Source organism: Hoplias malabaricus, chromosome 18, assembly GCF_029633855.1.
Source record: "Hoplias malabaricus isolate fHopMal1 chromosome 18, fHopMal1.hap1, whole genome shotgun sequence".
Classification (NCBI taxonomy): Eukaryota; Metazoa; Chordata; class Actinopteri; order Characiformes; family Erythrinidae; genus Hoplias; species Hoplias malabaricus.
In genome coordinates, this window is record NC_089817.1 from 6,900,041 (window position 1) to 6,925,211 (window position 25,171).

At 44.3% G+C, this 25,171-nt stretch overlaps 1 protein-coding gene across 1 annotated transcript in view; it reads right to left on the reverse strand.

The window, feature by feature from the left end:
- Positions 1 to 17,316: 17,316 nt before the first annotated feature.
- Positions 17,317 to 25,171, reverse strand: part of adamts6 (ADAM metallopeptidase with thrombospondin type 1 motif, 6) — a 53,685-nt gene continuing 45,830 nt past the window's right edge. Inside the window, exons 21-24 of the mRNA XM_066651168.1 lie at positions 24,458 to 24,662; positions 24,168 to 24,344; positions 21,753 to 21,909; positions 17,317 to 17,773 (exon numbers count right to left, since the gene is read on the reverse strand). Coding sequence (XP_066507265.1) covers positions 17,664 to 17,773; positions 21,753 to 21,909; positions 24,168 to 24,344; positions 24,458 to 24,662 — 649 coding nt within the window. The 3' untranslated portion in view covers positions 17,317 to 17,663. The remainder of the gene's footprint in view (positions 17,774 to 21,752; positions 21,910 to 24,167; positions 24,345 to 24,457; positions 24,663 to 25,171) is intronic.

Consider the following 25,171-nt stretch of genomic DNA (forward strand, 5'->3'; position numbering starts at 1 on the left):
AAGTAACGGGTATTAAACCTGGATCCACTCACTCACCATCTGCCTCAGACCTGGAAAATGAGTCTCAAAGTTCAGCTCGAGTGGCCAAAATGATGTAAGACACACATCGGTGCTGAAATCTGACTGGTACAGAGCTCCATCCTGCAACTGTACACCCAGAATTAGCTTTCTGTCGTCTGGACTCGGTGCAGTTTGAGTGGCCATAGAATTCCTTTCTGTAAGGGGGAAAAAAATCCCTTCATTAGCTCAAAACAGTGGCAAGATTATAAAGCATTCCCATCATTTTTAATCAGCCTCGGACTTTGTTCAAGGGAGCGTTGCCGAGCAGGCCTCCTGATGATGCTGGCCGAATGTGGTTTAGACTAAATGATCTACCACGAGTATGTGTGACCAGGAGCACAGCTTGGCCAGCATGCGGCCTTTTACTGCTCTCCTGGGACTGCGCTTAAATTTTCATATGGAACAGGAAGGAGAGTTAATGTTACACTATGAGAGCCGCACGGCCAGAGCTGCTGCAAATTCAAACCAGGTGAGATGCTCCGAAGCCAGTTCCACTACTGGCGTCCCTACTTACTCCATTCCACCACAGTCACTGGGGGGCCGTTTAGGAGCCATGGGGGGTTATTCAGCTTTCAGCATGTTATAACAGAGTTTACGTATCTAGGGTAGTTTCTTAAATGTAAAGTGTGTATATCGACTGTGCTGATGAAAAGCGTGGGAGTCACACATGGACCTGTTCTGACTTCTTTCACTTGAGTCCTGTGGCATATTCTGCCTGAGGGTGATGTCCTGGTTGATGACATAATGATCTTCTAATGTTGCCTCGTCGTTCTGCCGATGCCACCTCTTCCTAACACTTCACAGACCGTTTCTGATGGAGTAGCTGTAAAGTTTGCTGTAAGGTAGGCTGCAAAGATGCAGACATTTGTATTTGTATACTTGTATTCTGTATACCTGTTTATACAGTTGAATGCACAATTTGGGTACCACTGGAAATAATGAATGTGGCTTTGTTTTCTAGGTGAAAATATGTTAACGTTACTTCTGAAAACATCTAACTTTTGCACACTTCCTTATTAGGTTTACAAAAAAAATGTGGGGTGCAACAGGGAGGGTCGCTGTCACAAAGTCCCGGGGCTGTGGGTTCAAGCCACACTCCAGGTGACTGCCTGTGAGGAGATTGTTGTGTTCTCTCTGTGTCTGCATGGGTTTCCTCCGGGTGACTGCCTGTGAGGAGTGTGGTGTGTTCTCCCTGTGTCTGCATGGGTTTCCTCCGGGTGACTGCCTGTGAGGAGTGTGGTGTGTTCTCCCTGTGTCTGCATGGGTTTCCTCCGGGTGACTGCCTGTGAGGAGTGTGGTGTGTTCTCCCTGTGTCTGCGTGGGTTTCCTCCGGGTGACTGTCTGTGAGGAGTGTGGTGTGTTCTCCCTGTGTCTGCGTGGGTTTCCTCCGGGTGACTGTCTGTGAGGAGTGTGGTGTGTTCTCCCTGTGTCTGCGTGGGTTTCCTCCGGGTGACTGTCTGTGAGGAGTATGGTGTGTTCTCTCTGTGTCTGCGTGGGTTTCCTCCGGGTGACTGTCTGTGAGGAGTATGGTGTGTTCTCTCTGTGTCTGCATGGGTTTCCTCCGGGTGACTGTCTGTAAGGAGTTTGGTGTGTTCTCCCTGTGTCTCAAAATTGTCCATGGGTGTGTGTATGTGTGTGAGTAAATGAGTGAATGTGTGTCACCCTGCAAAGGAAAGACACCACCCCAGAGTCGGCCCCAGACCCACCGCAACCCTGAACTGAATTAGCTGTTACAGACAATGAATGAAAGAATTGTACAAAACTTATGGCATATTTTGTGTTATGCTTTTTGCCCCGAATAAATTAATCTTGGCAAATTCGTAGAAAGTGTCTACAAAAACCTACAGAATACTGCTACTTTATGATTCCAAATGTATTGCCTTATGTAGTGTTCAAACTGCAACAAGTCTTTACAAAATGGGTATAAATATATAGTTTATATTGTTTGATGTATACTATGCTGCAAATAAAAACTGGCCGCAAGAATTATGAGCTCTCATATGAGCATCAGAATGGAGTGAGCCTCGTATAATTGTAATGATGCACAGTGAACTTGTGTTGCATGCCAGGAGACTGTATAATAGTCATTTGCTACAGCACACTTGAGCCAGGTAATCAGGGGCTGTAGGAGCTGGCTTGGGTTTGCATGAAACTGGAGCAGAACCCACAGGAACTGATTGGGAGACCTTGAGGAAAGCTTGTAGAACCTGCAGCGTCTGGATTGAACTCGAACTCAGAAGTCATGCAGCTGGCTGTCTATTTTATATTTATTTAGGCACATTTAAAACTCGATTCACTAAAAGTCGTAGCCAGAAGAACATATGACTTTATTAAAGGCATACTTACTTCACCTTAGAATGTGAACCTGGACCTGGAATGAGTGAAAGCTAGTGGGGGAGAGTTAGCATGGCACCGTGGCCTAATGCTGAAAGGCTCCAAAAGGCTTTTTGTGTGAATTTTTACTTTAATAGCTTTGGGACCAAAAAGGCCCAAATTAGATTTTAAAATGTGCTCGAGACGGACCACACGCACACTTCTCCCTGACATTCTGACTTTCCTCGAGCAAGAAAAATTCAAATGGCCATGAGGTTTGAGGTGAAAGCGGACAAGACAATGTCACTCCTGTTCAGCAACACCCTGCTAACACTTAACATTCTTACTGTCCAGCCAAGGCAGGAAATACCCATCGTTACCGCTGGTCACATGACCACAGGAGATGAAATGGACCAGTAATGGCATTATCTCGCCTGACCACTATCTTCCCCAGTCCTTGTGAATGAGTACTAAAAATAACTCCCATAATCCTTTTCCCAACTACAGGAGCACAAGGAAAGCAATGTCCTTTCTCGCTCGGAGACTCTGCCTCCTTTTCGCTTGACCTGTTTGACCTCTGCGGAAAGGAAGTCATACATGTAAGATCTTTGGCCATAGAAGAAAACAAAGAAACAAGAGCATTTCTGTATCATAGCACACTTGTACCGCAAAATCACCTGACAATACATTAAATACACGATGAAGCATGTCTGTGTTCTCCCCGCTCCATTCCACTGTAGTCCCTCTACTGAGTGATTTGGCTCCTCTCTTTCTTGTGACCTATCTAGTACTATATTTTCCCACACAGTTCTGCTTAAGTGGAGCTTAACTTCTAAAGCCTCAGCTCACTGAAATCTTGGCTACGTTGTATGTGTAACTCAGCCATGTTCCATTTAAAGTCACAGTGTGTTTTTGTATCATTCGTTTAAATGTTATATTATTAGCTCACGGTAGGACGTAAAGGAGCTTAATCCACAAGGCCTCTAATGCCTGTAGGAAGTCACATGTCTGTTCACATGGCAGAAGAGAATCTCACATATCAGTGTGCACACCCTATAGTACTTTCTTTAGAGTACTCTTTATACAACAGTTTATTAAACACTTCATCTCACTTATTTATGGTTAAATGCCCTCCTATTGGCACTCTCTGAAGAAAAACACGTTTAACAATGAGTGGACCAATAGAAATGCTCCAACATTTACTTGGATTCAGATCTTTTTACATTGACTTGCATTGAAAGTTAAGAAGGGTTTGTCCTCCTCCTGTAAAGTTACTATATTGGAGGTACACGTTAGTGGAGAAGCAACAATATTCTAACACACTTTGGAAAATGGGGAGGGGAGCTCCAGTGAAGCAACTGAGTTGAGTTTGGTCTCTTGTGATATCCCACACTACTGAATATACAGGGGTTAGACAATGAAACTGAAACACCTGTCATTGTAGTGTGGGAGGTTTCATGGCTAAATTGGAGCAGCCTGGTGGCCAATCTTCATTAACTCCACATTGCACCAGTATGACCATGTGCATCCAATGGTTCAAACATTGTGTCCTGAAGGCGGTGCCGTGTATCAGGACGACAATGCACCAATACACACAGCAAGACTGGTGAAAGATTGGTTTGATGAACATGAAAGTGAAGTTGAACATCTCCCATGGCCTGCACAGTCACCAGATCTAAATATTATTGAGCCACTTTGGGGTGTTTTGGAGGAGTGAGTCAGGAAACGTTTTCCTCCACCAGCATCACGTAGAGACCTGGCCACTATCCTGCAAGAAGAACGGCTTCAAATCCCTCTGACCACTGTGCAGGACTTGTATATGCCATTCCCAAGACGAATTGATGCTGTATCGGCTGCAAAAGGAGGCCCTACACCACACTAATACATTATTGTGGTCTAAAACCAGGTGTTTCACTTTCATTGTCCAACCCTTGTATCTTGGTATACACTTAAATACATATACAATACAGCCTATTGTTCTTTAACACTGCTAACATGTACCAATACTCTATTATTCTTTATCATTACAATGGCTCCAGTTTCCTCCCACAGTGTCCAAAGCACATGTGGATTGGTGGGCTGGCTATGTGAATTTGTCCACAGGTGTGTTTGTGTTAGTGGATGGTTGAGGGTATGGAATTGTCCACAGGTGTGTGTGTATGTGAGAGAGTCCAGGGTGTGTGTTCCTGCCTTGCTATTTTTTTAATGTAAAGGAATTGTGTATGCACTTTTAAATATGAAAGGTTAGGTGTGACTCGTCCCTGATAAAGGCCTATGATGATTAGCGTTCACGTAATCACCTTGTGGTAAATGGGCCCACGGACCACTCCCTTTTAACGCTGCCCCAGAAGGTGGGAGGAACATCTGAAATATTACAATAGTACTGGAGATAACTGTTTGAAATGTGTTTTTGAGCTTAAAACTAACGATAGAGACCCAGTGCCCTGTTTCTAGCCAAAAAAGAAAAGAGATTTCAGACACATGAAATACACTTCCAATGCAAATCCCAATTTAGTTGTAGTTTTTCAAAAGCTCTTCCCGCATTTTGATACATTATCAGAAAGGGGATTTCTGGCCTGAGTGTTTCTTTTATTTCTAGGAGAGGGTCATGAATTAGTTTCTGTACCTTTTGAACCCCTATGCCTAGAACACCATGAGTAGATGCTTGATTGGTAGCATCTTCTACTCTGAATCTACTCCAGATACACCTTTTAATGTGATATCTCAATTCTGAACTTTATAGTTCCACTCTTAATCAGAGCCCCTACAGAGCAACAGTTCTGGCAATGGTTCTTTAGCAGTTGAGAGAGAGAGAGTGTGTGTGTGTGTGTGTGTGTGTGTGTGTGGGGAAGAAGAGGCAGCTGTTGGGAAGACATGTTGAGTGAGGCACGTGGCTGACCTCCAACCTTGCACCATGAAAAAACTCACTTCTCAGACAGCTCCCCACACGTGTGGTGCTCAACACAGACAGGTTGCCATGGATCCTCTCTCTGTCCAAGTCCGTTGATATGAAAAAAGAATTAAGAGAGAATGAGAGAGCTCCCAAAAAAAAAACACACACACTTCTCATCGCTCTGCGGTGGAGTTTGAAATATCCACTTGCGCTACGTTACAGAGCGAAATGAACAAACGCAGTCAATCACCCTCTGCTGACAGTAATTATATTTCACACAGTCATCCATATTTCATGCACCTCATCCAGACTCCAACAGGGAGAGTCTAATAACAACCAGGACGAGGGCCTTCTTAATCATGTGCTGCATGATAGAGCTGAGGAGTGTCTGCGTCATCTAGATGATTTCATCTCTCAATCGTAAAAGGTGCATGATTTGAAGCGCGTGGAGATTTCTAATTGCTCCAGAATGCAGAATGCTGTTATGCAGCAGCTTGACCTTGGCAAATCCACTTTGTGCGCTCGGTCTGCACTCTACATTAGGACAGAATTGAATTAGCTGCAGGCTTTCCAGGAGAACTCAGACTTTCAGTGCACTGCAAGCTGCATCGTCCCATTTCAGAGGCTTTTAGCTCTGCACCAAAAAGATCTCTCTCTCTTTCTCTCTCTCTCTCTCTCTGTCTTTCTCTCTCTCTCTCTCTCTCTCTCTCTCTGTCTTTCTCTCTCTATCTTTTTCTCTCTCTCTCTCTTTCTCTCTCTCTCTCTTTCTTTCTCTCTCTCTCTCTTTCTCTCTCTCTCTCTTTCTCTCTCTCTCTATTTCTCTCTCTCTTTCTCTCTCTCTGGGCTTGTGCTTTTTTGTATTTTATTTAGTAAAGCTAACCAATAATATGTTCTTAAGCCAAAATGTCAGCTGTAGCCCTGCTATTTCAACAAATGCTTTCACTCCTACAATGCGATCTGTTTTAGTGCTGGGTTCAGATTGGTTTTTTACATTAACGTCGATTGTAGCACAGTGGGTCCCAACGCTTGAAATATGCCAGCTCTTTTTGGGAGTGAGTTAATCCTGCTCCCAACATACCTCATTCATCCCAATCAGATCATTAACAGGCCAGTTTCTGAGCAATGTGTTTGAGCAAGAAAAACACTACAATATACAATACGTTGCATGAGTCTCCAAACAAACGACTTTGTGAAATAGATTCATCGTTTTTCAAATATAAACACCATTTTATTGTCTTTGCACAGCAGTACAATGCAGTGCGCCATCTCAACACCTAGAGAACATCTGAGGGACGACAGACCCCTGTTTCTCCTGCTGGTCGAGCGGTTAAAACTGGCAGCCCTTCAGTCCTACTTCTCTAATACGCAGGCCACTTTTAGGAATAACCTTTTATATTGAACAGGGGCGCTCTTCGAAAAAAACGAGAGCTCCATGAGAAAAATGCAAAGTCTGACTAACGCAACCAAAAGAGTGCTGTTTTCAGTGTTTAAATTAGCAGTTAGACCTTGTGCAACGGAACAATTTTTTTTGAGCAATTCCCAGTAGGGCTTCAAATGAGGATCAGTTTCTAAAGCAGGGCTTCAGCAAATGAAGCTTCTGAAAGTTTAACATGTCCAGAGATTTATTCCTCTTCTCGTCTTGTTGTGTTTTGTTAACATACTTGTGGAGACATAGCACTGTCTACTCTTTCGGTGAATGTTTATTGGGCATACTTGGTGTTCTCAATGACCTGACCTTGAGGGCATGGGCCAGTCATCCAAATCAAAGATGGCTGCCACATCAGCACCCTGTTGGCACATCATTAGCGATGTGTGGCTAGAGGGGAAACTGTCAGGAACCAAATGGCTGCCAACATGAGAAGCAGAGGAAGAGGGAATATGATATTGCACAATAATACGGGTTCGAAGGGGGTATTGGACCATTAACAAAACAACATTCACTTCTCTTGCCTGTGCCAGACTTTTGGATTCACGCTACACTGCTCATGAAAACCTTGGTACCGAAGGAACTGGACGAGACCGATCTGGAATGAACAGCATTTCCCCAAATTTTTTAAAGCATTGAAAAGAACCAGTCAAAACAATAAATTAAGCCCAAGTCTACAACTAAGACCAAGGTTAAACTCTAAAAAGGAAACCTCAAAAATATTTTACCTCAGACTGGGCAAACTTTTTGCATTAAATTACACTCTGGATGGTTGTTATCTAACCTTGCAGTTGGAGTCTGTAATAATATTTCCATTTAAGGCTTGCCTGAATGTATTCCATACTATGGGAGACACATCAGGAAAAGTGCTGTCAGAGAAAATATGTATGTTTGTAAGTACAGGGCAAGTCTGTGTGTCACTCTGAAGGAGTGCTTAATTAATCATAAGCTGCAACTCTAGTAAAGTATGTGTCAAATTCTCTTAAGGTTCTACTCACCACTGACTCACAGTCATAATAACACTCAAATAAACTATAGGAGCACTCTGTCAATAATTAATCATCACCATTACTGGCAAACCTCAGACTCTGAGCTGACCTCTTGACCTTCCAAACATTTTTGTGGGCTGATACATTCGGTGCCGTTACGTGTTTTATTTTCTTATTGTACGGGCAGTTTTATTTGGCCTTTGACCTGGCCTTTTTTTTGGTTCCGAGTGGTTTGATTGAGCTGTGGAGCAATGGCACTTTTCTCAGAGCTTTGAGAGTACATCTCTCTTAAAGACAGATGGAGAGACCTCCAGGTCTGCTTCTCATTTTCAACCACTCTCTAGAAAACACATGTCTGTTCCCTGCCTCTGAGGTAATATCTGAAGAAGATTTGAAATAATTATCGTTTTCTTTCCCGATGTTTGTAGACCAAATAAATGGTGTTGAGTGTATGGATGAGTGTTTTCAGGGGGACAGCAGCCCTAGACAGTCACCCAGAAACCTGCAGCTGATTTGAAGGCTACTGTATATGGGTTTTGGTTTGTTGAGGAGCAGACGGAGATGTTCCTCAGTCCCTGTCTACAGCTGAAGACACTCAGGAAGCCACAATCATTTGATATAGTATTGTATCTTAGCGATAGATGATAGGACTCCTGGCCTTAAATGGCTGGATGCATCTCTGGGTATGGACCCCATGAGCACGTGATTAAGGGTTTCAGGGTAGTTTGTCTTATCACACATTTTCTCCATCAAACATTAAACGAAACAAAACAAAAAAAGTAATTTTAAGCTCTGAGACATCGATGTGCTGTAGCAGTAAATCAAAAATGGATCTTAAATGTGAAGCATAAGGAAAGAAGTAAGGGGTGAGGTTTTCTGAGATTCTGGTATTCTTATTTTGACCTGAAAAAATTCAAGCTTTATCGAAACATCCTGTTCTTTTCTCTTTTACTGTGCACTCGAGGGGTTGAGGGGGGGGGGGTTGTGTGTGTGTGAGATAAAGGAAGAACACGCAGTGTCAATCAGTGATGAGTTTGCCAGCATCTGTACCTGCCAACCTGCTTTAGTTCCTGTCTATTTTATTCCCATATTTACACCCACATGACAGTCCAACCATTCCAGCCTCCACCCCTGGAATACTTTCACCAAGATGTTTTGCAGTCTACGGGAGAAGCTCAGACTCAATGAATCTTGACCTTGGTTGCGAATGTACCATTTAATCAGCAGACCCGTCCCCCCTCTCATTAATTGTACGGGGAAAATGATTCTCGAGACTTCAGAGGTCTCTGGTGATTGACGAGTGGGTTGTTGTTTGTACCTTTGTATCTTGGACCTTGAAACTTAGCTTTTATCATAATGCTGCATGATGTTATTAGGCCTTGGTGCTTTCTTTGTGCTGAGGTTTGCAAGGAGCTTTGTTGCATGCTAATGAGGAAAGAGATGATCATGAGCCGTTCTTAACGGAGATCGAAGATCTTCCTCCCACTTCACTCTGACTTTGCTGGACGTGCGAGCTTGACATGCTTAGAAGAGAAGCTCTGTAAGTGATTGACTATTGATTTGGTGTGGACTTAATCTACTTATCTGAGGGACAGGGGGGGGAACGTGATGGAACGGAGAGATCCTACTGGTGACATGCTGGTATTGAGGCTAGCCTACAAGCACAACCGCTCGTATGAAATCTGTGTAAAGATTTTCTGACCATCATTTGGCATAATGTTAGGAGTTTCCCGACTGTAGCTGCAGTCACAGCTTCTATGAGGATCATTTGCTGTAAGGATTTGATGGTATTCAGCCAGGTGATGTACCATGAATGTATGATTAGTTCTGGATCATAAGTAGCTTCCATGTGGAGAATCTAATGGCAAGGGTACATGTATGCAACATCTTTAGATATCAAGGGTTTATTCATTCATTCATTATCTGTAACCCTTATCCAATTCAGGGTCGGGGTGGGTCCAGAGCCTACCTGGAATCATTGGGCGCAAGGCGGGAATACACCCTGGAGGGGGGACCAGTCCTTCACAGGGCAACACACACACTCACACATTCACTCACACCTACGGACACTTTTGAGTCGCCAATCCACTTGCAACATGTGTTTTTTGGAGTGTGGGAGGAAACCGGAGCACCCGGAGGAAACCCACGCGGACGCAGGGAGAACACACCAACTCCTCACAGTCACCCGGAGCGGGAATCGAACCCACAACCTCCAGGTCCCTGGAGCTGTGTGACTGCGACACCTACCTGCTGTGCCACCGTGCCGCCCCATATCAAGGGTTGTAATAGCTATATAAAATATGCCTGGAAGTTAATTCTAAGAGCCCACAGAACTGAGGCACTAGTGGCCTAACCCTCTGACCCTAGGCCAACATTCCTCCCTGTCATACCTTCAGTGTGGGTGTCCTGTCTCCAGCAACACCATCAGAGCTGTTGGCCCAAATCAGTCTTGCTGAGCTTGCTTTGTTCAGACCAAACCCTGCTGAAATACTTAGAGCACTCACCAGCAGCGGCTCGGAATATCACCGAGCTGAGATTGGAATTCTTGGGTGGCACGTTTGTCTTCTGGTGAAGAGATGATTGTCGTTACAGTTAATCCTCACACCTCTAGATATCTCCGGATATCTCATTCTGAGGCTGTCCAGAGCGCTAAGCAGACCTCTCTTTGCATATTATTCACGCCTAAGTCTTCATGGAGCGCGGCGATGACTTGCATTTCTGCAGACAAGCAGATGGCATTCCTCCCCAGCTATCTGACCCTGTATTGTTTCAGAGAAGCAGGCCAGGGCTGTGTTGGACTCTAGTATCTGAGATCAAAACAGGCTCCAGCATCTTATCTGGAAAACGGTGGCACATGTCCAACCAGGATTCTCTGAAGCACACTGTGTGTGTTCCGCAGGTCTGCATTTGAGAAGCTAACCAATGTGTTTGATAGAAACTTTATTCTGGCTGTATTCAAGACTCACTAAAGGCCAGAACTATTTTATAACAGAATTTAAACTCGGTCCCTGTAATAATGGTTTAATTTAAAGCACAGGACCAGATTAGCTGAGGCGCGCTTGTGGTTCCCATCCCCCCTCGTATCAAAACCATGTCTGATATGTTTAAGTGGTGTTGGCTGCTCACGGTTTTCTGTGCCTGGAAAGCCGACTATCACAGTTCTCTAAGTCCACACAGAGCACTGCACTGTGCTCATCCAGGGCTTCCTCTGAAATGAAGGGTGTTAATGGGGAGTAGGTCCCCCATTGCTGCAGCAACAACTTCTACTCTTCTAGGAAGGATTTACAAAAGATGTTGAACCTTTGGACGTGTAATTTTGCTTTGTGTAAAAAAAATAAATTGTTATGGCTACGGCTGCCACGCTATGATCTGTTTTTGTGATTAAGCTCACAATATACAAATCTGTTACAGAGTGTAGTGTTGGCTTACTGGAAAACCACTCCAAGGCCTCACAGAAACTTTGGCTTCTGTGAAGTCCAGTCAGTCTGTTCAGTTTAGAACAGTGTTAGAAAAGGGAAAATAATTCTATGTTCAGTTGGAGTTGCTTAGTGAAACGGGGCTATGTTGGATACAGGAAAGAGCCTGTGGGATATATGAGACTTGGTTTGAAGTCTGTGTCACTGCTCTTGTCCCACACAAGTGTGGACGTCTGAGCATTGTTCTTTGTTGCACTGTCTATAAAACAGATGTTGCAATGACGCATCAGAGAACAGACCATACAGCAGCTTCAGGAGCCTTGTGTTCGTCATTTAGATTTTTGTACAGGATCTCTACGATCAAACTCGCGTCTGATACAAGCGCATCTAATTTTGGGTGTAACAGTTAAACATCCTGGAATACTGTAAAACTGTGATAGTCTGTCTCATATACATTTTTTTTACATGTACATTGATATATGTATATACACGAATGCAGCACTTACTACATGTTCTGTTTAAAGACATATTACTCTGGGCTTTAATTTTACCAGACTGATATCACACAAAATCAGTGTTTAAAACTGTTTAAATCTTTTAGAAAAAACAATCACATGACACAAGCACATCTTTTTACTGTATTCAATATATAAGCTAATAAAGTTTTGTTTATTTCTCATTCTCCCAATTGAATTGAATTGAAGCTGTGTTCTCCCTGTGTCTGCGTGGGTCTCATCCGGGTGACTGTCTGTGAGGAGTGTGGTGTGTTCTCTCTGTGTCTGCGTGGGTCTCCTCCGGGTGACTGTCTGTGAGGAGTGTGGTGTGTTCTCCCTGTGTCTGCGTAGGTTTCCTCTGGGTGACTGTGTGTGAGGAGTGTGGTGTGTTCTCTCTGTGTCTGCGTGGGTTTCCTCCGGGTGGTTGTCTGTGAGGAGTGTGGTGTGTTCTCTCTGTGTCTGTGTGGGTTTCCTCCGGGTGACTGTCTGTGAGGAGTGTGGTGTGTTCTCCCTGTGTCCGTGTGGGTGTCTGTGAGGAGTGTGGTGTGTTCTCCCTGTGTCTGCGTGGGTTTCCTCCGGGTGCTCCGGTTTCCTCCCACAGTCCAAAAACACACGTTGGTAGGTGGATTGGCGACTCAAATGTGTCCGTAGGTGTGAGTGAATGTGTGAGTGTCTGCGTTGCCCTGTGAAGGACTGGCCCCCCCTCCAGGGTGTATTCCCGCCTTGCGCCCAATGATTCCAGGTAGGCTCTGGACCCACCACCACCCTGAACTGGATAAGCGGTTACAGATGAATGAATGAACGAAAGAATGAATGAATGAATGAAGCCTGAGGATTGATTTCAAGCACTGAAGCTGATTCATCCACTGTACTCTAATCTCAGCTTGTTTCCACGTCATTTGAAAATTTCATGAACCATACGATGAATAGTTTGTACATCAAGTTTGCACTAGTTTTTAGCGTTGATGAATAAAGGCCAGTACGTTTAGCATTAGCACCATTGTCCTCTGCAAGCATAGGTTTTGTGTCTGTGTAATTTTAACTTGATTGTCTGTTGAAGTGAATGTGGCTGTAGACGGACCCTCTCAGGGGCCTGGTATAAATAAAATCGTCTGATGACTGGTCGTTGGACACTATCTTCTATGTCCCAGTGATTGCTGCCTTTGCCTTAGGAAGCAGGATTCAATTCCACTAAACGATTTAACTCTGCAGTTTACTGCAGTGACAAACTGTGACTATTAAAGCCAGGCCTTTGGTGATTATACAGCTTTTTTTCCCCCTTAATTCTCAAAAGTCACAAAGTGCAGCTTTAATCAGTTCATCTGATGTGATTCAACGACCTGACTAATGAAACCATGATGTCATTTACCACCATGTACGTCATTATGCTAAAGTTGCTGAATCAGGAGTTGCCACATTGCCCTAACAGTCACATTCTGTCAGAATAAATGGGTGTACTACTCAAACGAATGCCACCCTCTATGGCCACATGTATCAAATAAACATTTCATAGCCTTTTTACTCCATGATCAACATGGTTAACAACCAATAAACTGTCCATTGACTGCGACAGGCTTGATCAGGGCTTTCTCTAACATCAGGCCACAGATCAGCTTTACAGTCTGCAGCAAATGCTCTCTTTGTTCCTCTTCGACCTCAGAGGTAAACAATGTTTTCGAGTGCAATCTAACCGCAGGGGAGGCTTTGATCACTGGTGCCCCATGTGATGCCATCTATACACAAAAAAGAATGCGCTCCACCAACAGCCACGGAGCGCGAACGCCATCGTACCACGGCCGTGTGTGGAAAGAGCTAAAGGCGGTTTACAGAAGTAAGCTGAGGACAGCAAATCTGCTGACATCTGTTTACACCAGCATAGCAGAAATAGCTTTATCATGACTGAGTGGATCCCTGTAGTTTACAGAGAGATAAAGTGTGGAACGGGTCAGGGTTGAGTTCCTCGACTATCTTGCTTTGTCTTTATTGTGGCTGCGCTTGAAGCTGACATGTAAACAGAGGGATCGTAGCTGACAGTTGGAGCCCAGCTGCTGAGGCATTGTGAACTCTCTCACCTTCTTTATGTTTCACTCTCTCCCACTCATCTTTTTTCTTGAATTTTTAGTCGTGCCTCTTTTCCCGCTCTCTTTGTCTTTCCCATCCCCTCCCCCTTCGCCTTGTAAAGCCGGACAGAAGCTAGGCCAGACGCTCAGGTATTCTAAATTGCTGTCTTCAGACAAAACAGGTCTATAACAGCATGACTAACCCAGAGTGCCTCATCAGAGCTGGAGCTCCGCTAAGCTCAGCCAAGTGGGGTAGATTGTGTTTATTTTGAATAAATTACCCTGGACTTGGAGCAAAAGCTTTGTTTAAGGCTGGAGAGCATTCAGCCTTTCAGAGGCCTCCTAATCATGCTCCCCCTCACATAAACATTATTCACTTTTACACGACGTCAGAAACAAACGTTTAAGCTATTTTCTAAAGGAATGTATCCCCCTCCGTTAACCGTTTATGATTCACATATAAAGAAATGGGGATTGTGATTAACGCCGTTTACCGTTTTTATGACAGCTCAAGGTTCACGTTGGTAAAACGTTTTCAGGTAAAGAACATCCTCATAACAATGACCCTTTATATTCTCTTTATTCAGGATCCATTACATACTGTAGGATTCACCAATAATAGTGTACAAGCCAAAGGACTGAGACGGTTAATGTTACTGTGGGAGTATTTTTTTTTTTTGCTTTTCTTTTTTTGTCTGAAACCATTAACCAATATCTTTATTTCCCTCTGAACTTCTTCTTTAGACTGAAATAAATTGCTGGTGGGAATAAACTCCTTGCTTTTTTTCCTAGGCTACATTTGCATGCCTTGAAACATATGTACGACAAGTGAAACATGGAAATAAATTAGAATATAATTTACAATTGAAAAAATTAGTAACAGTGTACCAACATTTAATACTGAATATAAAATAGAAGCAACTAATTGCCAAAAACAAACAAACAAACAAACAAATGCTCACTTCTATAGGTACAGGTTAAGCAATGTGACATTCAATGACAAGTTCACAGCGATGAGTACCAATTTCAGGTGTGATGTCCTGTTTTGAGAAAATTCTGTAGCCTCCTTGTCCCAACTTGTATTTCAAGCCTCAGGATTTTGTTGCCCGGCGAATCGGGGCCTTGCGGTTCGGCTGCTTAAGAATTCACTGCTGTTTAAGTCCTAGTTTACAGTTTGTAACTAAAACAGAACTGACTGGATTGTATTGGTGGCTACAACGTAGTAGCAGCAGCAAAAATGTAGCACGGTTTGATCAGAAACGGAGACAGCTGTGGTCTTGAACGATTATCGTGTTACTCCTCTGAGCTTCTTCACAATACGTCCTCAGTCTGTGTCTCAAAATGCTGAATTGAGGTCTCGTGTATGGGAAGCTAAAACATTCCAGGTGTGATGTTCCCTTTGCTTAGACTCGGGTTGTTGGCTCGGTTGACGGAACACTGCTGGATGAATGCTGGAAGCTGCATTACCAGCTCAACGTAGCGTGAGGTAACCCAACAAACCACAGCGACTGTAAAAAAGTGAAAGAAAATATCAAAAGAGTGTCCTTTTTATTTCCTGTTGTGTTTGCTAGCATGTGCTAGCGTGAGAGCCCACCCGAGGGTTGAAAGGAATCTCCCGCTCTGGAAGGTGAGTGAAAGGAGGGCAGTGGAACAGTCCTCCACTGGAGGAAGAAAAGCACCATTGAGCTTGAAGGGCTGTGTGGAGTGTGTTTACAGAGTGGGCTGGAAATGGGGAAATGAAGAGGGAGCGGGGGGTGGCTCTGGAGGTAGTGGCAGACCGGATGTGTGCGTGCTCTGGCGTCTCGTCCAGCAACTGGACCTTCGCTTAACTCCACACAAACGGAAGGCATAGCTGCGGAGCGCCACGACTCAACGGTCCACAGCCAGACCTAGTTCTCAGAGGCGTGCGTGGGGGTCAGTACTATTGCTTCCGGATGTTTCCTGATGCGGATGGGTTTACGGAACCTCATCGTAGGACACAAAAATGCTTGATCGGAGCCACGCGACTGGAACAATGTTTTGCACAGTACAGCAGGATAACAGTGAATATCATTACTATCTTGAACAGTTTAACATTTTCAAAAAGAACTGCCTGAATAAACCACACGTGAAATATTTAGTTTGAGTCAAAGCTGACGTTTCAAACTCGCCTTTTTCAAGTGTCACAAACAATGGTGGAATTCTTTGGCCTGTGGTCATGTGATTCAGTTTTGCAAAACAGGTGGCTCTCGGTGCTGGAACATCTGGAATCTCCAGCTCAAACGTATTTCCCCAGCACAAGACACAACTTCCAAATGAGCACAGAAAGCACCTTTTCTCTCCAAGCAGCCACTGCATCTTAACTGGTGTTTGTGGATGAGGTTCATTTTGCCAGTCCGTCAGTTTCTGTAAGAGTTACATTGGACCCAATAATCCGGGAATCTCTCTGCTTGTAAATGCTTTTGTCAGAAAGGCTGGGGCTTCTTTTATAGTGATAGAATGCAGGGCCACACTGCAGGAGGTGGACAAAATAACAGAAACACCACAGGAAAAAGAGCTTGGAAGAAAACTGTAAAGGCTCGTGTGACTTGCATTAAGCGGAATGCCAATTAACAGAACGTGTTGGTGGTTAAAGAGGACTTTAGGACACTGACCGTCAACGCTTTGATATGTGAGTTTTCAAACAACATTGGATCAACTAGGAGAGTCCAAACAGGCGTTAACTGGGGCAAGGGAGGGAGATATAATATAATCTAGAGTGTCATCTTTTACTCTTTCCTACATCTGTGTTATATTTTGCGAAAGCCAAAGGATGCCTTTGACCTACAATGTCCGTGTCCAAATGTTAAAATCAAGGAGCTATGGGCAACCTTGAAAGAGGCATTAGATCTGCTGATTGCTCTGCATTGTATAACGGAGGAGGAGTCATTTTACAGGACCACGTGCACCTTATGGCGCCTCTAAACACGGTACAAAAGAACTTCGGTGGATGGGAGTTTGTGTCTGAATATTAGCACCTTTTAAGGCCTCCTCCGAGAACCGAGCGCAAAGCAGATTTTTACCTCCGTTCCGTAAAGGATTTAGAGACGTCTTGCGGAATTAATCCATACGTCTACGGGTGTAACGATGCATTAAAATATCACTGCGAAGCCGCAAGTCCAAAACGTGGCAATGGATTATACGGATTCATTGTGTAGAATGGACTTTCTGTTCATTGGTATCAAAAGGGCTTGCATTACTTGACCACAAAGGCTGCAAATGAATAAAACCAATTAACCGTCCAGTCCAGCACCTTCATGTCTTTTGTCACAGCCCCAAATCTTGTCTCTGGAATAAAAAAAAAAAAGAAACAGATTTCCTTGTTAAACCCCTGTGTGTGTTTCTACACACATATTTTTGGGCAATATTCAGGATCCGGTGTTTCTGTTATATTTATTCCACCTCAAGCATTTACACGTGGCTTCAATCCTAAAACACAAATGGATTTCTCATTTTTATTGGGTAGAATGATTATTTTTGCTTTGTTTTTTGGAGAGAACTGCAGTGGAGCCCAGTTATGAGCACCATTCCCTAGTCTGGGTTTCTTTTGTTTTATATATATATATATATATATTATGAACCTCATTTCAGCGGTGCCACCTCTGCAAATGATGTGTCCAGCACTTTGGATTACAACAGACATCAACAACAATAACAATAATAATAATAATAATAAAAACAACAATAATTATTATTATTATAATAAAATAACAATAATGATCATACTCTTAAGTTCCAACTTCACAGAAGTGAAAATAAAGCAAAATGTGTCAGCATGTTGCTGACCAGTGGTATGGTTCCACAGGTCTAAAAAAAAGCAGGAGTGTGTGTGTGTGTGTTTCAGAGAGAGAAAGAGAGAGAGAGAGGTAGGTGGTTTTTTCTTTCCCCAGTCAGTGCACTGCTCCCTCAGTCCATGACTGTTTTTCTTTGTGTCCGTTCACGCATGCTTCCCTTTCCTCTCATCTCCTCTCCCTCTCTCTCTCTCTCTGTAGGATCAGTGTCCTTGGCAGGTCTTGCAGCACATCTGTCTGAAGTAGGCACGGCTGCAGAACTTGAACTTCAGCACCAGTGGGCAATATGCCACCTTGTTTACATCTTTGCATTCTAGGAGAAGGGTAAGAAAGCAAGAGGCAGTGAAAAATATGAGTGAAGGGCTGGATAGAAAAATGTGATTAAAACAAATATGCAGTTGGGTAAATGGAGCCTATGCAGATGACTGGAAACCTTCTCTACACCCTTGCCTTCTCCTCCACTATCACTCCCTCTCTCCCTTTTGTTTGTTCACACTCACTCTCTTAAAAATTAGCATGTTTTTAAAGTAGCAATGGCTATCTAGATCTAGCCAAAATCATGTTCATTAACCTTTCCAGTAGCTACCACATCACCTTCATCCTGGTATTCAAACAAACACTGACATAACTGCTTTTATATATGCAGTCCAAACCGTGAAAGAGTGTTTGTTGATTATATCTTTCCAAGAGCACATACAGAGTTACAGTTCAATTTATTGAAAGTAGCCTACAGCCCATGCTGTCTGTTGTAAATGAATGTTGCCAGTGTGGTGAATTATGGCTTATATTTCAGGTGTGTTGGACTCCAGACAGTAATCACTGCATGGGCAGTGGTCCATTTTTCATTCACCGACACTGAGGAATGCTTCACAGAATCTCTGAATCCTCTTCATTTCTTGCTGCTGTCCTACAGCTCAGACAGTAATTACCGACTCCTATAAATATTCCCTGCCTGTCCCCTTGTGATGTTATAGAGTATGTATTGCCATTTGGCCTGTGCTAATTTTCAGTTCTTTCTCTCTCTCTCTCTCTCTCTCTGATGTGATATGATCTTTGAAAGTGAAAATATTACTTTGAACCAAAGTTCAAACAAAGAAATTCTGTCTAACACAGATCACAGGTGTTTAATGCAAGGTAGAAAAAAAAAACAAGCATTTATTAAATTTCTTGTTTAAGGTCAGTTCTGATTGGTCAGATAGGCAGGAGTCGGTACCAAAAAAGGCCTGATTACTCAGAGAGCTAAGTATCTGAATTCAGTATTTGTTTATATTAACATATTCATTCATAGTGTGTAAGCGCTTATCCAGTTCAGGGTCACTGGGTGCAGGGAAGGAACACACCCTGGCACCAGTCCTTCTCAGGGCGACACACACTCACACCTACGGACAGTTTTGAGTCGCCAATCCACCTACAAACGTGTGTTTTGGACTGTGGGAGGAAACTGGAACACCTGGAGGAAACCCACGCAGACACAGGGAGAACACACCACACTCCTCACAGACAGTCACCCGGAGGAAACCCACACAGACACAGAGAGAACACACTACACTCCTCACAAACAGTCACCCGGAGGAAACCCACGCAGACACAGGGAGAACACACCACACTCCTCACAGACAGTCACCCGGAGGAAACCCACACAGAGAGAACACACCACACTCCTCACAGACAGTCACCCGGAGGAAACCCACGCAGACACAGGGAGAACACACCACACTCCTCACAGACAGTCACCCGGAGGAAACCCATGCAGACACAGGGAGAACACATCACACTCTTCACAGACAGTCACCCGGAGGAAACCCACGCAGACACAGGGAGAACACACCACACTCTTCACAGACAGTCACCCGGAGGAAACCCACACAGAGAGAACACACCACACTCCTCACAGACAGTCACCCAGAGGAAACCCACGCAGACACAGAGAGAACACACCACACTCCTCACAGACAGTCACCCGGAGGAAACCCACGCAGACACAGGGAGAACACACCACACTCCTCACAGACAGTCACCCGGAGGAAACCCACGCAGACACAGGGAGAACACACCACACTCCTCACAGACAGTCACCCAGAGGAAACCCACGCCTGTCCCCTTGTGATGTTATAGAGTATGTATTGCCATTTGGCCTGTGCTAATTTTCAGTTCTTTCTCTCTCTCTCTCTCTCTCTCTGATGTGATATGATCTTTGAAAGTGAAAATATTACTTTGAACCAAAGTTCAAACAAAGAAATTCTGTCTAACACAGATCACAGGTGTTTAATGCAAGGTAGAAAAAAAAAACAAGCATTTATTAAATTTCTTGTTTAAGGTCAGTTCTGATTGGTCAGATAGGCAGGAGTCTGTACCAAAAAAGGCCTGATTACTCAGAGAGCTAAGTATCTGAATTCAGTATTTGTTTATATTAACATATTCATTCATAGTGTGTAAGCGCTTATCCAGTTCAGGGTCACTGGGTGCAGGGAAGGAACACACCCTGGCACCAGTCCTTCTCAGGGCGACACACACTCACACCTACGGACAGTTTTGAGTCACCAATCCACCTACAAACGTGTGTTTTGGACTGTGGGAGGAAACTGGAACACCTGGAGGAAACCCACGCAGACACAGAGAGAACACACCACACTCCTCACAGACAGTCACCCGGAGGAAACCCACGCGGACACAGGGAGAACACACCACACTCCTCACAGACAGTCACCCGGAGGAAACCCACACAGACACAGAGAGAACACACCACACTCCTCACAGACAGTCACCCGGAGGAAACCCACACAGAGAGAACACACCACACTCCTCACAGACAGTCACCCGGAGGAAACCCACGCAGACACAGGGAGAACACACCACACTCCTCACAGACAGTCACCCGGAGGAAACCCACGCAGACACAGAGAGAACACACCACACTCCTCACAGACAGTCACCCGGAGGAAACCCATGCAGACACAGGGAGAACACATCACACTCTTCACAGACAGTCACCCGGAGGAAACCCACGCAGACACAGGGAGAACACACCACACTCTTCACAGACAGTCACCCGGAGGAAACCCACGCAGACACAGAGAGAACACACCACACTCCTCACAGACAGTCACCCGGAGGAAACCCACACAGAGAGAACACACCACACTCCTCACAGACAGTCACCCAGAGGAAACCCACGCAGACACAGAGAGAACACACCACACTCCTCACAGACAGTCACCCGGAGGAAACCCACGCGGACACAGGGAGAACACATCACACTCCCCACAGACAGTCACCCACAACCTCCAGGTCCCTGGAGCTGTGTGACTGCGACACTCCCTGCTGCACCACTGTGCCGCCCTCACATTAACATATATTCAAATCATTTAAAAAAAAGAAAAAAATGTGACGGAGTACATGCTTAAAATTGAGAATTAAATATATCTCTAAAAATCACGTAAGTGTAAAACTTCTTCTGTTAAAGCAATATTTGTGTATTTACAGTTCAACTCATACACCTTTTGAAATTTTTGAGACTATTGGATGTGGTATGGAATTAATGAACTTTAATATTATAATGTAGCTGAACAAATATTAGACCAGTGTTACTCCAAGCACAGTGCTCTGTATCCTCCCTCAAATCAGACTGGAGCACAGGGTCGACAGATAAGTCTCTGAATAATCGCACCATCTTTACAGACAGAGAGAGAGGAAAAGACCAGGAGAGGGGAAAAGGACCCCAGCCGGATTCGTAGCCCAGGCAGCCTGCCATCTGTGTAGTCAAGCACCAAGGCCCCTAACTGCCTTATCACGATGAGAGTGTCTTCCCTTATTAGGCTCCTTAAATAGCTCTGGGAGAGCAGAGGAAAAGCAGACATTCCGTCACTGCTGTCTTTTAAGGCACAATTAAGTGCAAGATAATCCCATTACGGTCCATTTGGACGGCTTGAGTAATGTTGTTTCCCCAATACAGGAAATCTTAATACCAATCCATCATGGGGAAGTATAGCTATGGTCAGTGGTTTCACAGAGGCTCCAGAATGGCCTTAGCTGAGGGCGTAAGATTTCACGGTCTCCTCGCCGAACAGGGCTAATTGATAAATAATGAAGGGAGTAAGAACTGAGAAAGATGTCCATGCTCTAATTTGTGGGTGAAAACAGAAGTGATATATAACACACCCCTATGAAACTGTTGTCATGGAAAGGTTTATATAAGGAAAATCTGTCACTACAGTGAAATGTTAATTAGGAACTGGGTTCTAGTTCACTCAGAGGTTAGCTGTGGCAGGCGGTGTGATTGGTAGGGGCCTCACCGTCACTGTTAGAGATGGGGGTAGCTTCACACTTGCTCTCACACTGCTGCATTTGGCTGGGACGCTGCGTCTCTAGACAATCATTGGAGGGCTGCCCCGTGTATGACAGACACTGCACTGTCCTCATCTGCTGACCCAGCCCACACTGTGCAGAACACTGGACACACACACACAGAAGTAACAATGATATCAGAATAAGCACAAATGCCAGTATTTTGTAAGTTGAAGTTCGTAATTTTGTGTGAGGTAATGTTTTAGTTTAACAGCAGGATAGTGGTATTTATCAAACGTTTTCCTACATATTCAAGCAGTTGGCCTCCGTTACTCCCACTCCATCTTATGGCTCTCTTTACTAACACGGCTTGCCGCTGTGACTTGCAAAATGTGTGAACTGCGAGTAAACAGCCTGCCTTTCAGTCAGCGCAAGGGTTATCGTGAGCCTGCATTTTCTTTCTCATCCCTGCTTAGTATCAGCACGCATCCATTTCAGTGCTGTCACGCTTTAAAGCTGAGGCTATTAAGGGTGAGAAAACACTGCCCTCCCTGCCCCTGTTTGAACTGGTTAACCATAAGCCCTCCTGTTACAAAGTTATCTCGTTATTGCCCGGTGTTAATCTGGTTTGTAAACATCACCTTAGACCTTGATAAAGTGCGTTGGCAAATATTGGACTATATCATTCTAATTTGCGAGCCCCGCGAGTGGGCCTTCTGTCCTAGGTCGGTCCACTGGGAAACAATGATCTTAAAGCAAAAGGCCACAAATGGACACTCAGCTACTGGTGGAATGTCACTGTAATGGTTTAATTGGATCTTGGATTACTGTCAGCTGTTGTGTATTAGAGAGCTGATATTGGGGGAGGACTGTCTGAAGTTAAAGACTTTGGGTTTTCCATGAGTCTCCTCACGCTGTGATCCAATGGAAAAACGAGCCGTTGCTTAGATACTCAATACAATACACAATTTACCTCATTACACACTTATTCAGATGGTAAGGTAATACGTGCGCTTTAGAAATGCTGACATCCAGCAATTGGCTTGGTGAGGTGTGCGTGTGTGAGGGAGAAAGGCATGATGGGAGCTGAGCTGTCCACGCTGGAAAGCTCTCCCCGCTGGACTTACAGTCATCTCAAATGAGTTTCCAGCAGCATGACCCTCACACATTTCATCCCTTCCAAATTAACAGCTCTTTATTAGAGCTGTGCCTCCTGACAGATGGCATACGTCAGTGGCTTCTTTAAGTGGGATTTGAACCAGTGACCTTTTGGCCCACAGGTCTCGGCAACAATCTTCCCTTTCTGAGATTCCTGGCTCTTGGCAGTAATTAGAGGCAGCGGTTGGGGAGGGGTGGGGACACTGATAAAGCCAAGGGTTTGAACATTAAGCACTGGGGGCTTTATTTTACTCTTTCTTTAACTGCTTACAGCTCTTTTAAACGCTTTACTGAACCTAATTAAAATGTAGCTGGAAATCTGACCCTTTACTTGAAAATAAACTACTTCCCAAGCTAATTTCAAAAGCCATTTTACTTGTATTTGGCTTCTTTGAGTGTCTAACGATAGAAACAACAGTTAATCAAACTCTCTGCCGTAGTTTATCGATACTGATTGTGCTTTAAGGCTTGGTATAGCCTCGCTGACCTAGATTTACCCATGTGTCTGAATCTTTCATATTCCTTATACTTTCTGTTGCCATCCTCTGTTCACATGTTTATGTTTAAAAAGAGCACTAATGTTTAAGTTTGCGGTGCTGAAATTCTCTTAGTTAAACACCACCCTTGATGTGCTGACTGCACGTTTTTGGAACGCGGCCTCAGCTGCATAGGGAAGCAGTCACAGGGCTAATCCAAGAGCACTATCTTTTGTCTCCTTTTCAAAACATGTTCTTGGCATTGACAGAGAAGCCTTGTCTACAGTGGAGATAAACTTCAAACAACATGGACGATATTATTACCACTTCCACACTTTTGGCCTGTTTGGCTCGCTCTCACTCAGAGGCACGCGCGTCACTGGCTCCCTAGAGCCCCTAGTTTATCATCGGAGTGTAAATTCTGCTGACTGTTGACTAAAACACATGCTTTTTTACACACCGTCTGGAAACAGCCCGTACTTTGTCTGTGTCCTCTGGAAATATCCACTGGACACTGATCCTTTGTCTGAACTACACTTTTACAACTTTATAGGCAACATGTTCAACGGTGTCAGGTCCGTGGGATTGTACAGTCGATTCATTGTTCAGAAGAAATCGTGCCGTGTGAAAACCTCCCCCAACAAGCAGAGTATCTGTATTGGCTGTGGACTAAATTAACACATGAAACGGAGATCTGGCTCTGGGTGTTCCTCTATCTCAGTCCCTTGACTTTGGCCGTCAAGTGAAACACTGCGTTGATGCATGTATCAAGTGTAAAGGTAGAGCTACCTGTCCCCACTCTCCTAGGATCCAGCGCGGCGGTGGACAGCGGCCCAGACTGCAGCGGATTCGAACTGGGGGTTTGTTTTGGTCCGAGCAGAGGGCTGGAGGAAAGGTTTTTGTCAGGTCACTGCTCTTACACAAAACGATGCGGTGTTTAAAGCCAGGGCCACATTTGGGGGTACACTGGAAACACAAAAACAGCAGGTTGTATTCACTGTACGATTGAAAAGACTGTTGAATTTGATGAATCTGTTCTTCTTCATTAGTAAAATATTATTAGAGGTGATTACTCTCACCTCTGACCAATCCAGGGTCACCCACTGTGGAGGACAGGACTGATTGTTACAGGATTCGCGTTCAATCGGGCGATGGGTCAGGCAGTGGCTGTCCTCCAGGTTCTCGTCCTCTGCTGGGCCAATTTTGCGGATGCAGAGGACAGTACGCGTGCGCATGCCTCCATCGCATGTTTTACTGCAGTCTGACCATTCACCAATGACCCATCTGCACAAAAACCAGTGGTGGAAAAAGTACACAAACCATATACTTGAGTTAAAGTACAGATAATCAAGGTAAAACATTACTCCAGTAAAAGTAGAAGTCCTCGTTGTAGATCTCCACTTGAATAAAAATACAAAGTTATTTACCTTCAAATGTGCTTTAATATTGAAAGTAAAATGACCACGAGGTATCATGTCTCTAATGTCCTTTTATCATTTTTGTAACAAAGCTCATGCTCTAGTGTCACTCTTGGTTCCCCAGTCTTTTAATAGAATATCATTAATTAGCTATTCATTCATTCATTCATTCATTCATTCATTCATTCGTTATCTGTAACCCTTATCGAGTTCAGGTTCGTGGTGGGTCCGGAGCCTACCCAGAATCATTGGGCGCAAGGCGGGAACACACCCTGGAGGGGGCGCAACAACTGTGATTGGTCTGCAGTTGGACAAACATGTTTCAAGTTGCTCAAGTAAAGAAATCCAGAAATATTAACTCCTCTACACCACACT